The sequence below is a fragment of the Onychostoma macrolepis genome, chromosome 12 (genome assembly GCF_012432095.1).
Source record: "Onychostoma macrolepis isolate SWU-2019 chromosome 12, ASM1243209v1, whole genome shotgun sequence".
Taxonomy (NCBI): Eukaryota; Metazoa; Chordata; class Actinopteri; order Cypriniformes; family Cyprinidae; genus Onychostoma; species Onychostoma macrolepis.
Window position 1 is genome coordinate 27,096,760 of NC_081166.1, and position 16,521 is coordinate 27,113,280.

The 16,521-nt window shown below is 39.1% G+C and overlaps 1 protein-coding gene across 1 annotated transcript; it reads left to right on the forward strand.

Annotated features, from left to right (window-relative positions):
- Positions 1–1,345: 1,345 nt before the first annotated feature.
- LOC131551464 (sarcoplasmic reticulum histidine-rich calcium-binding protein) lies at positions 1,346–16,110 on the forward strand. Its single transcript, XM_058794456.1, has 6 exons — positions 1,346–2,363; positions 13,371–13,471; positions 14,554–14,622; positions 14,778–14,832; positions 15,002–15,038; positions 15,212–16,110. Exons 1-6 carry the CDS (start codon positions 1,670–1,672, stop codon positions 15,231–15,233), a joined length of 978 nt encoding a protein of 325 aa, XP_058650439.1. The 5' UTR covers positions 1,346–1,669; the 3' UTR covers positions 15,234–16,110.
- The last annotated feature ends 411 nt before the right edge of the window (positions 16,111–16,521 follow it).

Here is a 16,521-nt window from a genome sequence, read left to right on the forward strand (position 1 = left end):
TCAAAGAACAACAGATGCCTGGGATTTATACTGTAGGAATGGTCATTTAATGAAACTCAAATGTAAATATTCTAATATTTTGAGATACTGGATTTTTGACTTTCATGAGCTGTAAAATCTAATAATCTAAATTGAAACAAAAAAGCTTTTGGAATGTTTTACTTTACATGTAATGAATCTAGAATATATGAAAGTTTCACTTTTTGAAAAGTTACAAAAAAAGAACTTTTTCACGATATTCCAATTTTTTTAGATGCACCTGTATATGTATGTGTGTATACACACACACACACACACAAACAAACAATACTTAAAAACATCATTAAGAATTAAGAATGTCTACATTATAAAACCATATAGACAGTGGTTCATGGGTCACTGAGATCCAGTCTTGATTTCATAGGGTTTTCAAGTATACTTTTTCCTGAGCAACCAACGAGCAGCCCCATTGGTGGATTCTAACTTCCAATGAACTGTTGTCCTATTCCAGTTTCCACAGGAACCTATGTTAATACTGGTAAAGCAAATTAATTAATTAATTAACTTTTTTGAATACTACTGAGAAATGAGAATAAAATTAAGCTCAGGGTCGAGCTCTGTTATTGTTGGCTGTCATAACAACAGCAATAAAGGAATTTCTGGAAATTGAGACTTGTTTTGAGCACCAACGAACCCAAAAAAGAATGTTTGTGTCCAGTATGCATTGCATTCTATGTCAAAGACTGATGAGAGAAAACAAGCATGGCTTGCAATGCTTAAGATGAAATACTCCCTAAAATAGGTATATACTGTAAGTGTTTTTATCGCTTTACGGGCAACAAAATGCCCTAGTTTTCCAGTATGAGTCAGGAAAGAATTCTGTGTTAAGAAAAACAAACAAAAAAAACACTTCTAGCAGAACCTGTGAAGAGTGTTTAGATATGAAAATCTTCCAGAAAGTGAATACAAATCCATTTCATTTTCACTGTCCAGTGAAGTAAATGGTAGCAGGTGCAGACAGCAGCAGATAAAAGGGTATGTAGTGAGTAAGATGCATAGAGGTGACCTTTAGAAAAAGACCCGATATAGGAAAAGCAAGAGCGAGCGAGTGAGGGATGGAGTTTCAGCAGCTGAGTGATCTATTGAAGGTCAGATCATGCAATGTACTGCTACTATTGAGAGCCTCTTTATATAGCTTCCCACCCACCAGATCCAGCCAGGCCTAAGGAGGGTCAAAGTGGCTTCACTTGGGTGGGTCTATGTTTGTGTAATGTTGGTCCTAAAGTTCTTTTGTGCCTTCCTGTAATCTTTCATTACTCATGAGCACTTCTGTTTATCTCATTTTCTCTCACATAGACAAAGAAGTAATAATAAAGGGCATTAGAAATGTGTCTTGTGCATGTGGCCCTGTCAATCATCCCAGTATGTTCCTCTGTTCTACACCATTCTCTGAATGGTGCGAGTGTACATGTGACCGTACAACAGAGACCAGCCCCCTCTCGGTCACTCAGCTATCTCTCTATTTCCTTCCAGTGGATCCAGCGACTGCATTTCCAAGTACTTGTCCCAAAGATCCAGATCCAGAGATCTTGGATCTTTGAACCCCAGAAGAAACTGCTCTTCTTGGGTGTATACGAATACATTTTTTATAAACCGTTTTCCTGTACTTGTGTGAAGGAGCGACTGCAAGATGGTAGCTTCACGTAGCTGGCTGTTGGGACTTATTGTAACTCTGCTTTGCACTGGACCGTTCAGGGATTCTGTGCAGGCTGAAGAAAGGCTGCAAAGTGAGGAAGCCGAGGTGCTGAGGGGTCTGGACCATACTGGAGGTGAGAAAGAGGAGGTGACTGATGAGGAGGACGGTGGAGATGTATCTGGAGATGGGGAAGGTGAGGGAGCTGAAGATGAGGAAGATGGAGAGGAAACTTCTGAGGAAGAGGTGACCCCAGAAGAGGAGATAACTAAGGAGGCTGAAGCTGCTGAGGTTGAAGAGGAGGAGGTAGAAGGAGCAGACGAAGAGGAAGTAGCAGAGGGAGATGAGGCAGAAGGAGTAGAATATGAAGAGGAAGCAGCAGAGGAAGAAGAAGAAGAGGAATACACAGAGGAAGAGGTAGAAGTAGCAGAGGAGGAGGATACAGAGGAAGAGGAAGAGGAGGAGGAGGAGGAGACTGAGGAAGAGGAGGTCGAAGTAGAGGAAGGATTAGTAGAAGAAGAGGATTCAGCACAACAGTCAAAAGAGGAAGAAGAAACAGCAGCAGAGGATGAGGGAGCACCAAGTGAGGAAGAGGAAGAGGCAGATGAGGAAAAGGTAGCTGCTGACGAAGATAATGAGGAGGCTGGAGATGATGAAGATGAAGAAACCGTAGTTGAAGATACTATTGAAGGTAACTACTGAATTAATCATTAAATAGCCTTCACAATCAATGTTAAGTGTTTTTACTTGCAATGAAAACAGATGTTTTTTTTTTTAGTATATTTACGTGAAAAAAAGCTAGGAAACTATTTTAACAAGTACATTTTACTGACACATTGTGAAATTTTCTTAAGAACGATTATAAAAAAATAATATTAATGATAATACACGCCTTATTAAAATTCCTGAGTAATGTTTACTTTAACATTTTAATACTACTGCAATTCGTCAATCATTAATACTGATAATGTACTTTATAAAAAAATCATTAAATGACACATTCCAAAACCTGAAGGTGGACATTTTTACAATTATACTAAAAAGCCTTTTATTTGCTAAAGTAGTATAAACTATCGATCAGACAATAAAAGGCATACAGTAGATTGTGTATAACCGTTTTTTCAGCTTTACAAGTTTTGATCGTGTTGATAATTTAGAGGTCTTAGAAATTTGCGTATCAAATATGATAGAGTAGGTTTATAGTGTTAAAATGCTGTCTTTGTTGGCATCTCACTAGGTTTTGGAACAGAGCCATTGTTGGCTGTGCAAAGTCCTGTGAATGCCTCTCAGTGAGTCTATGAAGTCACACATTGGCCCTAAAATAGCTCACTATATCAGAACAGCTACAGCAGCTGAAATATTCCAACCACTTTAAGTCCTTTCTGGCTGAATGTTGTTGACATGAACCTAACACACGGCATATGCGTTACATGGTATCACTCGGCTATATGGCCACCACTGAAACCTAGGGTCTGTTATTAAGGTAAAGTTCACAAGCTCTAAAGTACATTTGAGTTTTAGCTGCCATTTGACATGGAACAAAGAAACCATATCCATCTCAGTGGAAAATGTCAACTAGCTAATCGCTATCAGATGATTAAACAAATTCCATATTTACACCCTTAGAAAGGGACACCATTTGTAGAGGCTTTCCAAATGAATGTGAACAATTAAATTCCTTCACAATGGTCCCTTCCACAAGTCCTTTAGAGAAGGGACACTTCGAAGAAGTAATTGTATTATAGTCATGCGACCCAGGGTGGCAAGTCCTTGTGATTCATTTTAATGCTAAATGGTGGGAGACTTTGAGTTAATGTAAAAATAATAATTCAAGTTGTCTTGTTTTGTTGTATTAACACAAATTTTCAGCATGCATTTTATATGAAGTTTCATAAGCAATAATAGTGTTTAATAGTAGATAAATTAGGTAAATGTGTCTACTTGCAGGGTCCAAAAATGGTAAGTCAAGAGCAGAAAGGGAATATAACAGAAACTATACATTAAGAAAAAGAAAGGACCAAGCACCGAACCCTGCACCCCAATGATTAGCCAATGTGACGGAGACACATACTCTCTCCAGGAAACCTTAGAGCTGACTGAACAAATCTTTCAAGAACGTGCCAGAAAAGTTGACAGGACTAGTCTGTAGCTTTCAACTGTTGTAGGATTAAGTGTTGTGGGGTCATCCAAGCGTGCTTAAATATGGTGGGAAAGTAGCCAGTAGTAAGAGACACATTGATGTGATAGTATGGAGTTGAAGAGATGTCTTGAACAATATCCTGTGAATAGTCTGCAGGTGTCTGAAGTGTTGCTGATCTTGTTTCAGTAGTAAGTGACCTTGGCAGAAGAAACAACTAAAGGAGAAGAGGGAGATGACTGATACTTGCTTAAGTCGGCGGTGATTCAGAGAGAATGACAGATAACTGGAGAAAAAGGTGTTTAGAGAAATGTAAGAAAGTGACAAGATTATTGTTAGGGATACAGTTATGGGTGAGCCTGTTTGCTTGCATTGTGTGCTGCAGCGAAATATGAGGCCAGAAATTCTAGGAAGTCAGATGGTTGAGGTTTGTCCAGGTGGATGTTAGGGTTAGTTCACCCAAAAATGACAATTAGCCGGTGAATAAAGGCCTCCTGTAGTGAATCTATACGTTTTTGTAAGAAAAATATCCATATTTCAAACGTAATAAACCGTTTTCTCTCACTTCCACTATTTGTCATACGCTGAAGCTGTTCCGGGCGGATGATGTAGGACGTATGCGCAGCGTGCGTGCCTCGCGAGTTTGTTTACAGGTGCAAAGGAAGCAAACAAGTAAGTAAGTTTCCTTACTTTAGCAAAGGAAAACCAGTCTCCTCTTGGCTTTTATCGAAAACCTCTGACATTTTTCTTTACAAATCCTCGTTTTGTACTTCTAATTCATGACCGGCATTTTGTTTTGTTCTTTCTCCGCATTCGTCACTAACCACGCTACGCCGATGTCCTGCATCAACCAGAACGGCTTCTGCGTTTGAAATATGGATATTTTTCTTACAAAAACGCATGGATTCCCGGAGCCGTGTGAAGCATGTTTTATTATGAATGGATGCACTTTATTTGACGTCTTTTGGACTGTTGAACAGAAACACCTGCCCACTGCAATGATAGAGCTTAGAAGAGCCAGGACAATTTTTAAGATAACTCCGACTGGATTTGTCTGAAAGATGAAAGTCAGTACTATAGGATGCCTTGAGGGTGAGTAAATCACAGACAAATTTTCATTTTTGGGTGAACTAACCCTTTGAAGTAATTGTGACTATCATCAGAGACATTGTGAACTTTGGCAGTACTAGTAGCATTAATTGATATTCTAAAGGATGTTTTTTTGCAGAGAAAAGAGAGAGGAATGAAATTCCGAGACAAAGTTGGTAGAAAGGATTGAGGGAGTTGCCATGTTGTCTGTCCAGATCCATGTCTGTTAGACTAAAACATTTTAAGAGGTTTGACTGACTGGCCAAGGCAGGCATGAAGTCAGTTTTGCTGTCCGCCAACTGGCAGTTCCAACAGATATAGAAAGACTGTGAGTGTAGGTACCCTGAAGTGTACGTCTGCCTATGGTACACAACAAGGAGGTAGTGAGATGGAGTATTAAGGAATGCCAGGGGTGTCCAATCCTGCTTTTGGAGGGCCACTGTCCTACAAAGTTCATCTCCAACACACCTACTTGGAAGTGTATAGTGATCCTGATTAGTTGGTTCAGGTGTGTTTAATTAGGGCTGGACCTAAGCTCTGCTGGAAGGTGGCACTCTAAGAACAGAATTGGACAACCTAGCTGTAGGTTCCACCTTGTTGGAGTCCTTACTTGATGGAGACTTGATTTGCATGTTTTTACAAAAGGAGGGTTTTTACTTCAGGGTACTCTTCTGAATCACCTATAAATTGACCCTTTGCAAAGACCCCCTTCATTACTTTTGCAATGTCCGACAAGCCATGCTTCTCTCACACCCCACACCATGTTCTCATGCAGTGAAAAATACATTGTGGAGCAAAGAGGAAATTGACAACGTGCCGAGCAGGACAAGACAGAGCAGGTTACTTTTGGTATGAAACATCCCAGATTGCATGTGGATGTGGGCCACTAAAGGCAATGATACGGCACTGATGGCCTTCTTATGGCCCATACAAAATGGATATAAGCCTGAAGTGGCCCACATGTAAAATAGCAAAAATGGCCCAAATGTATCAAATCACATTTGGGCCTCTGTAAGCAAAGATGCAGTGTTCACGGCAATGTGTAATCTGAATGTGACCCTAAAGTGGTCCATGTGGTAGATAGTGAATATGGCCCAAATAATGCCAACCAAATGTGGGCCACCTTTAGCAAAAATGTGGCACAATCGACAAAGGCTAATCAGGGTGTAAACCAAATTTGGTCCACATGTTTCAGAAAATGTGGCTCAGGTATATTAACGTATCTGGGCCAGTTTTGGCAAAGATATGACACGGTAAGCACTGGCTAATGTGGCTGTAAGCCTAAAGAGGCCCACATATGATGCCACAAATGTGACCCAGTTATCCTAAAACATATCTTGGCCAGTATTGGCAAAGATATGGCACAATAAGCACTAGGTGATGTGGCTGTGAGCCTAAAGTGGCCCTTATATGAATCCACAAATGTGGCCCAGTTATCCTAAACCCTATCTGGGCCAGTTTTGGCAAAGATAAGGCACGGTAAGCACCGGCTAATGTGGCTGTGAGCCTAAAGTGGCCTGCATATAAAATGACAAATATTACCCAAATAATTAATCACAATTTGGGCCATTTTTGGAAAATACAGTGGGTACGGAAAGTATTCAGACCCCCTTAAATTTTTCACTCTTTGTTATATTGCAGCCATTTGCTAAAATCATTTGTTCATTTTTTTTCCTCATTAATGTACACACAGCACCCCATATTGACAGAAAAACACAGAATTGTTGACATTTTTGCAGATTTATTAAAAAAAGAAAAACTGAAATATCACATGGTCCTAAGTATTCAGACCCTTTGCTGTGACAGTCATATATTTAACTCAGGTGCTGTCCATTTCTTCTGATCATCCTTGAGATGGTTCTACACCTTCATTTGAGTCCAGCTGTGTTTGATTATACTGATTGGACTTGATTAGGAAAGCCACACACCTGTCTATATAAGACCTTACAGCTCACAGTGCATGTCAGAGCAAATGAGAATCATGAGGTCAAAGGAACTGCCTGAAGAGCTCAGAGACAGAATTGTGGCAAGGCACAGATCTGGCCAAGGTTACAAAAAAATGTCTGCTGCACTTAATGTTCCTAAGAACACAGTGCCCTCCATAATCCTTAAATGGAAGACGTTTGGGACGACCAGAACCCTTCCTAGAGCTGGCCGTCCGGCCAAACTGAGCTATCGGGGGAGAAGAGCCTTGGTGAGAGAGGTAAAGAAGAACCCAAAGATCACTGTGGCTGAGCTCCAGAGATGCAGTCGGGAGATGGGAGAAAGTTGTAGAAAGTCAACCATCACTGCAGCCCTCCACCAGTCGGGGTTTTATGGCAGAGTGGCCCGACGGAAGCTTCTCCTCAGTGCAAGACACATGAAAGCCCGCATGGAGTTTGCTAAAAAAACACCTGAATAAGATTCTCTGATAGAATTAAGGCCAAAAAGTTCTAAGCGGTATGTGTGGAGAAAACCAGGCACTGCTCATCACCTGTCCAATACAGTTTCAACAGTGAAGCATGGTGGTGGCAGCATCATGCTGTGGGGGTGTTTTTCAGCTGCAGGGACAGGACGACTGGTTGCAATCGAGGGAAAGATGAATGCGGCCACGTACAGGGATATCCTGGACAAAAACCTTCTCCAGAGTGCTCAGGACCTCAGACTGGGCCAAAGGTTAACCTTCCAACAAGACAATGACCCTAAGCACACAGCTAAAATAACGAAGGAGTGGCTTCACAACAACTCCGTGACTGTTCTTGAATGGCCCAGCCAGAGCCCTGACTTAAACCCAATTGAGCATCTCTGGAGAGACCTAAAAATGGCTGTCCACCAACGTTTACCATCCAACCTGACAGAACTGGAGAGGATCTGCAAGGAGGAATGGCAGAGGATCCCCAAATCCAGGTGTGAAAAACTTGTTGTATCTTTCCCAAAAAGACTCATGGCTGTATTCGATCAAAAGGGTGCTTCTACTAAATACTGAGCAAAGGGTCTGAATACTTAGGAGCATGTGATATTTCAGTTTTTCTTTTTTTAATAAATCTGCAAAAATGTCAACAATTCTGTGTTTTTCTGTCAATATGGTGTGCTGTGTGTACATTAATGTGGAAAAATTAGCAAATGGCTGCAATATAACAGAGTGAAAAATTTAAGGGGGTCTGAATACTTTACATACCCACTGTATACAGCACAGTCAGCATTGGCTAATCAGTGTGTAAGCCTAACTTGTCCCACATTTGACATGGCAAATATGCCCCATATGTTTTAAAACAGATGAGGGCCACTTCTGGTTTGGATGTATTACTTGACACTGGCTAATTGAAACTGAAGTCTGAAATTATAAATGTGGCCTAATATATTTTGGCTACTTTTAATAGGATGCAACACAGTTAACTGATGCAGGGTGATCAGGATATGAGTCTTAAGAAGGCTACATACCCAGCAATTAATTTTTTGAAACATGCTTTTAATGGCAGGTTTTTTATGTGTACATAAAAACAGAAGTGCTCTATAATGATAGCTCTTACTGTCACAGTTTCCCTTGTTGTGTTAAATGAACTATTCTGTTCAGGTGTGCCTAGTTAATTATCCTTGTTTGGTCTGAGTACTTCTTCCTGAGTTCCTGTATGTTCACTTTGAGTTTGTCTGGTCTTGCATCTACATGTCTTAAATCTTGCTGTGCTACACTGTTTGGATTTGCCCTTGTTGGAATTAAAGACTTATGATATATAGCCTTTCATCTTCGTTGTGCGCTCTTTAAAGTGCCCCTATTATGGATTTTTGAAAATTACCTTTCATGCGGTGTGTGACACAGCCCTAAGTGAATGAAAATATCCTGCAAAGTTTTAAATCTGAAAGTGCACCGTGTATAAAGTTATTGTCTCTCGAAAGAAAGAGTCGACTCTGAATCATTGAAACGAGTCGTTTTTAAAACGAATCCCAAGCCGTTTCATGTTGACATCAACGTGAAACATTAGCATATTGCCTGCCAACTTGTTGCACACGCAGACCTGGGAAAACTTGATTTTTGCGTTGGTCTGAATGAAAATGCAAATTCATTCTTTGCCACTAGGTGCTGCTCTTGGAGCGTTAAAAATAGCTGTTTCCCTGGTAACAGCTGTACACAAAGCAGCACTGTGCTCACAAATGCTGCTTTAAACGAAATCGACCAATCGGACCAATCACCGCAGATTAGCATCATGCAAAGGAGGGGTTTGGAAAAATTAATCTTTGAGCGAATCATATGGGAGCCATTGAGCAAATAAGGTAAAAATAAATGCATATTATAAGAAAATTAAAGTCTTTTTGACCTTGCATGCATGTCAACCTGTTGTTGGGGACTCCCAAAACCAAAATATGAACCTTTCATAACCCATAATAGGGGCAATTTAACACAGCATAGCAGTGACACTTATAGACTTACTGTGTAGGTAGAGTCTGAGTGAGAAGCATTTAGGTTCAAAATGGTGAAGAACTGTTTTTAAAGTATTGGAATATGTCTTTGAAAATTAATCTGTGACATTTGAATTGCTGCTTGTGCAAAACTTGGGTCAGGATGATTTTACCAAGTAGGACACATTTCTGGAACTTATTTGAACATTTAGGGAGGACATCTTTAAATTTCTCTTTACAATATGTTGAGTATTGTCGATGCATAACTCACTTAAGGCTTAGTGTGGCTTAAATAATGTATATTTATGGTTTATTTAGTTCATTATTAGCTCAAATGTGGCTGTGCAGTGGCCTGCTTGTGGACCACTGGCAAAATGCCACCATTCCATGCAGCATGTGGACCACATGAGGAATGTGGGGAAGACCAGGGTTAGAATAAAAATTAACACAGTAGGGCCAGTTTTGGTTTATTTGTTTGGCTTACATGCGGCAATGCTAAGGCTTACCTGAGGCCCAAATATGGCAAACAGGAGTGGATCGCTCAAGTGCCATCATTCCACGGTATGTGGGCCAGATGAAAGTGTCCGGTGTGGGCCTGATCTGGGCCTCAGGAGTTTTGCTATCTGGGCAAAGTCTCAGCTTTTAAATTTTGCCATTTTTTAGGAAATTTAAACAATAAATACAATTTTTTGGCTCTTTAATGTTTCGTGACAGATCGCTGTAATACCTCGGTTCAAGCAGCATCATCTCGTACAAGTACAAGTTCCTATACTAGTTATAGCACAAAATAAACATAAATGAACATCAGAAGGTATCTTGTTTCAAAGGATGTCAATACACACCATTTTCCAAGTTCAAGTCCACCAACGTTAATCTACTCTCCTGTTTGGTTTGTTTGTCGGACAAAAATAGCAGTTTCTGTGTCATGATTGGTCAGATCGCCTGTCAATCAAACTCCCTGTGAAGGGTCAGTTAAGTACTTGTCCACTGATTGCTTTAAGTGAGCTTAGCAGTGTCTTAACCAGAAAGAAATTATTACTGTTTTAAACACTTTTGATCTGATCCAGCATGTGCATGAACCCACACACAATCGTGGACACACTCTAGATTTACTCATCAGCAGAGGTCTAAACCTTGTTAAGGATGTAGCACTATCTGATCACTTCTGTATTTTCTTTGATATATTGATCTCTGTTACCACTGAATCTAGATCTGTCTCTGTCAGAAAGAGATGCATTAATGAGAACACTATTTATGAAGGCTATATCTTTAACACCAAGCATTTCTGCAGACTCTGTTGATCTTCTCCTGGATTCCTTTAACTCAAAAGTTAAGAATGTTATTGATGATATTGCTCCGACAAGGGTCTGCAAGAAGAATGGCAGACAAAAATCACCATGGAGAAAATCAACAGCAGTTCAGAGTATGAAAAGACAATGCAGAAAAGCTGAGCGGATGTGGCGGAAGACAAAACTTGAAATTCACTATAGCATCTATAAAGACAGCCTTCATGCTTTCAATGTGGAACTAGCCACAGCTAGACAGACCTTCTTCTCAAACCTTATAAACAGTAACTTAAACAACTCTCGCACTCTTTTTGCTACTGTGGAGAGACTGACAAACCCCCCAAGTCAGATTCCCAGTGAAATGCTCTCCGACAGTAAATGCAATGAGTTTGCTTCCTTCTTTTCTGGGAAGATCAATAATATCAGAAAGGAGATTGGCATATCTACTTTTGCAGAGGTCACACAGATTCGACCGCAATTTCAAAAAGAAGTGACTATGTCTGTTTTTGAAGCAATTGATTGCAAAATTTTGAAAGAAATAGTACAGCACCTTAAATCATCAACCTGCTATCTTGACACACTTCCCACATCTTTCTTCAAAAGTGTGCTTAACTGTTTAGAAGCAGATCTCTTAGAAGTGGTGAATGCTTCACTTCTTTCTGGGACTTTTCCAAACTCCCTGAAAACTGCAGTTGTTAAGCCCTATCTGAAAAAGCGCAATCTTGATAACACAATGTTGAACAACTATAGACCAATATCAAATCTTCTGTTCATAGGTAAGATTATTGAAAAGGTAGTTTTTAATCAGCTGAACAACTACTTAAACTTAAATGGATACCTGGACAATTTTCAATCTGGTTTCCGAGCACATCATAGCACAGAGACTGCACTCATTAAGATAATAAATGATATTCGCTTCAATTCTGATTCAGGAAAAATATCAGTTCTGGTACTACTAGATCTTAGTGCTGCGTTTGACACTGTTGATCATAACATACTTCTAGAGAGACTGGAAAACTGGATCGGGCTTTCTGGGATGGTACTCAAATGGTTCAGGTCATACTTAGAAGGGAGAGGTTATTATGTGAGAATAGGAGAGCATAAGTCTAAGTGGACGTCCATGACATGCGGAGTCCCACAAGGCTCAATTCTCGCACCGCTCTTGTTTAGTCTGTATATGCTCCCACTAAGTCAAATAATGAGAAAGAACCAAATTGCATATCACAGCTATGCTGATGATACGCAGATTTACCTAGCCTTATCTCCAAATGACTACAGCCCCATTGACTCCCTCTGCCAATGCATTGATGAAATAAACTGTTGGATGTCCCAGAACTTTCTTCAGTTAAATAAGGAGAAAACTGAAGTCATTGCATTTGGAAACAAAGATGAAGTTATCAAGGTGAATGCATACCTTGACTCTAGGGGTCAATCAACTAAAACCAAGTCAAAAATCTTGGGGTGTTTCTGGAGACAGACCTTAGTTTTAGTAGTCATGTCAAAGCAATAACTAAATCAGCATACTATCATCTCAAAAACATTGCAATAATTAGATGTTTTGTTTCCAGTCAAGACTTGGAGAAACTGGTTCATGCCTTTATCACCAGCAGGGTGGATTATTGTAATGGTCTCCTCACCGGCCTTCCCAAGAAGACCATTAGACAGCTGCAGCTCATCCAGAACGCTGCTGCCAGGATTCTGACTAGAACCAGAAAATTTGAGCATATTACACCAGTCCTCAGGTCCTTACACTGGCTTCCAGTTACATTTAGGATTGATTTAAAAGTACTTCTACTCGTTTATAAATCTCTAAATGGCCTAGGACCTAAATACATTGGAGATATGCTCACTGAATATAAACCTAACAGACCACTCAGATGATTAGGATCGAGTCAGTTAGAAATACCAAGGGTTCACACAAAACAAGGGGAGTCTGCTTTTAGCTATTATGCCGCCCGCAGTTGGAACCAGCTTCCAGAAGAGATCAGATGTGCTAAAACATTAGCCACTTTTAAATCCAGACTCAAAACTCATCTGTTTAGCTGTGCATTTGTTGAATGAGCACTGTGCTACGTCCGAACTGATTGCACTATATATAATCACTTTCTATTCTTAAATGTTTTAAATTCTTTTAAAATCAATTTTTAAATCACTTTGTTTTTATTGTTGTGATTATTATTATTTTTAATTTCTTATTATTTTTAATGACTATTTCACTTCCTTTTATGTAAAGCACTTTGAATTACCATTGTGTACGAAATGTGCTATATAAATAAACTTGCCTTGCCTTGCCTTTACCAGCTGCAACAATGCCTAATGCTGGGCACACTGCATGATTTTAGCCCCAATTTTCAATCGTCCACAGTTTTGTGGAAATTGCTGACAAATGCCAAAAATCTGAGGCAAATCAGTACTCGTTCATGTGAGTGATAATCGCATTGTGTGTTATCACACGACGTGACATGTTCTGAGATTAGTGCTGATGCGTCATTGATGCCTATGAGATATTTGTCGGCGACTCACAATCATGCTGTGTAAAGTTTCTTTTGACTGGAAATGACATCGACGATGACCTACAGGAAATGAGAGAGCACGATATAGGGCACCTGAAAGTTCACGGGGAGGAGTCATAATAGACCTCCAACAGAACATCAGAAAGCAACCGTTCTCTCTTTCATATTCTTCTTTTACATTTTTTTTTTTTGTAAATTTTTCACTGCAAATCAGCGTACAATTGCAAGCTTTTTGGGGGCTTCTGTTTTTGACAGTAATATTAAGATCTTTATTAAACCTAATCTTTCTCTCTCTGTAGAAACTGCCAATGAGGAAAATGAAGAAGCAGAAGAGTTGGTCTCCACGAAGGATGTAAAGTATAGCTCAGGCTCTTTCTGTGCCATTTGTTCAGTCTGTGAGGTAACCACTTTTCTACCACACTGCACTTACATTACTGACTTACACATGCCCCTGTCTCATGGTGGGGGGCACCAGTTGCACCGCCCAAAGGACGGCCCTGGTCTACAATAGCGATCAAAACGAAAGTATCTCAACACTTGTATTGTAACGCTTATCTTCCGCCAGGAGGTGGCGACAACCCGTTTAAAAAATGTATTTGACACTGAATCATTCATTCAGGAGATTCCAATAGTGAAACAAGTCTTTATGAAGTGAGACACTGACTCCTTCATTCAGTTGAATAAAAGACTATTTTCCCTATATATTCCCCATAATTGAGGATTTTTTAAAAAAAGTCTAAAAATCTCGTCTCGTTCTCGTGAACCCATTCTCATGTCGTCTCGTGGGATAAGGGTCTCATCACACCCCTATTAGAAAGTCACGTTTATTCTTGAATCGAACTAACTAATCCTTTAAAATAAGAGGGCAATTACCAATTACCATTATTGCCATTTACTAAAGCCATTTATATGAGTAAGTAGCAATGAATAAATCCATTGAAAATTAATTTGTTCAGCATGTATGCTTGCTCACTGAATCCTGCAGTCTCACGGATTCTCTCTTCATAAAAAAATGCTGCTACGATCTAAACAAGATATTAATTTTGTGTAGACATCATTACAAATTCATAAGCTGTAATCAACAATAATTTGTCACATTGCAGTTCTGCTCTGTAATGAATTCCTTTTAATTCTATAATTTACATATTTTATGTAGGCTATTTATGGTATGCAACATTATGCGACTGCAGCTTTGCTGTGAAAAGATGACATTTGTTGATGTTGATAAAATTATTTTTAATAGCCTGTAGTATTTTGACTGATTTAAGTAATTGGTTATAGTTAATGTCACTGGAAATCAATCAATTTCTAAACCTGACGACATCATCACGACAATACTCAGTGCATGAGCATGCCAAACCCACTGAACTTTAGTATAATACATGAACCTAAAGTATATATTTGGTGTGATCCCTTCCTAAACTTACCCAGTAAAGAGCAGAGGTGTAGCTTATCTCTGTCCACCTCTCTCTTTCCTCTCAGCACTGCGGTATCTGTGTCAGATGTCCCTGTGAGGAAGGGGACGCGTCAGCACACTGCAATCACTGTGAAGTAGGTTTTCTTTCTTAACATATCAAAATTCAAATTAATAAAGGCCAAAAGTATATGGACATCTCAACACCACACACCTAATTTAACCTAAAATCTTGAACATGAACTATGAACATGTTATGCATCACCTACCCTCTTATCGTCTTCCTCCACAGGATTGTTCCTACTGTTACATTTGTCCTGCGATCTGTGAAACAGTCTGCCAGCCAGGTATGATGCTGCTATTAGGATGCACACTCTTGATTAGTTCTAGAGTATCAAAGTTCACTTGGCTTACGCTGAAGCAAACACTATTATTTGTTAGCAATTCAAATGTTATGTAATTACTTTCAGTCTATTTCGGATAATATTTTTGGAATGTATTTTTTTTTGTTTTTAGGTGGAATTCTCGATGTACTGAGTGGTTCTCTCTACCAGTAAGGATGCAACATCGTTTCAAAAACAAATACTTGCAGAATAATCACATTATGCATGTATTCATACCTGTTATTTGCAGAATAATCACATTATGAATGTATTCATACCTGTTATCAGCATAGTTTTATGTTGAGCCTTATTTGTGTTGTTTTGTCCTCCACTTCACCTACAGGACAGTAAACACCTTGCTCTGAATACGTTCAGCATTCTTTACAATGCCATCTCTTGGTGAACAGAGGAACTACAGACTAGCGTTCAAATCATTCACCTGAAGGCTTGTCTATTTGACTACCAACATCTGGGTTCTGGGAGAAACCTAATGCTTACCATTTAATGGCACTTTAAAGGTGACTTTACAGGCTGCATTAAATGAATAACAAATATGGTTAGTAGGGCTACTCATATAAGATTTCACAATATTACTGTATTTTTGATCAAATAAATGCAGTCTTGGTGAACATAAGACTCTTCTTTCAAAAACATAAAATCTTATTGACCCCAAGCTTTAGAATGTCTATGGAGTAACTTGCATAGAATAAAAACAGTAGTAACAAAAGTTCAGGTCAACATGAATGTGTCAATTCTGTCTGCACACCTAAAATCATAAAATGTCATTCTGGTTTCAGATTAATCGGTGTCAATTTAAATAAATATGTATAATTTATGAGTGTGTCAATAAACAGATACACTATATACAATATGAGTTTACTCACCCTCAAGTTGTTCCAAACATGTATGTATTTCTTTCTTCTGCTAAACACAAACAAAGGTATTTTGAAGAATATAGCTAACCAGTTTCTGGTCCCCACTGACTTCCATAGAATTTTTTCCCCATACTACGGAAGTCAATGGGAACCAGAAACTGTTTGGCTACCCATAGTCTCATACAGGTTTGGAACAACTTGAGGGTGAGTAAATGATGATGAATTTAAATTTTTGTGTGGTGAACTATCACTTTAATTTAGGACATAATTCATGTTGGGAAATTGAACAAATGCAAGAAATGACACACCTGCACATCCTGATGAGACACAAAACAAACAAACAAACATAGTAGTGTTTATTGCACATTCTGTACTTCAACAGGCAAGAACGACTGGAGATCTACTGGGTGGGAATGGAGGAAAGTAAATATATAACTTCAACATCTGCATATTAGATTAATAAATATTCTGTATCTTTGCACAGTTTGTTCTTAGCTTCCACTGCAATTGTATTCAACACACTATTCAACACTCATGCTCTGCTCATACCACAGAAACCAACCAAGGTGTGAAAACTGGCTAACTGGAAACTTCTACTGGTTTCTTGCCTTCTCTAAAAGTCATGAAATGGAGACTGTATTGAATTATTGAAATAAGGTTACTGTTATCAACTTTTCACTCTAATAAATTGCACAAACAATTACAATGAAAAGGCAGGTAATGCTGAATTAAATGTAAAATGATATATATCCATTCATATGAATGTATGGTATTTTAT

Excerpts from the sequence above, each read along its gene's own strand:
- LOC131551464 (XM_058794456.1), top strand. The coding sequence starts at position 1,670 with ATGGTAGCTTCACGTAGCTGGCTGTTGGGACTTATTGTAACTCTGCTT. Across the intron at positions 2,364-13,370 it reads AGTTGAAGATACTATTGAAG|AAACTGCCAATGAGGAAAAT; the intron begins GTAACTACTGAA and ends CTCTCTCTGTAG. Across the intron at positions 14,623-14,777 it reads CACACTGCAATCACTGTGAA|GATTGTTCCTACTGTTACAT; the intron begins GTAGGTTTTCTT and ends CTTCCTCCACAG.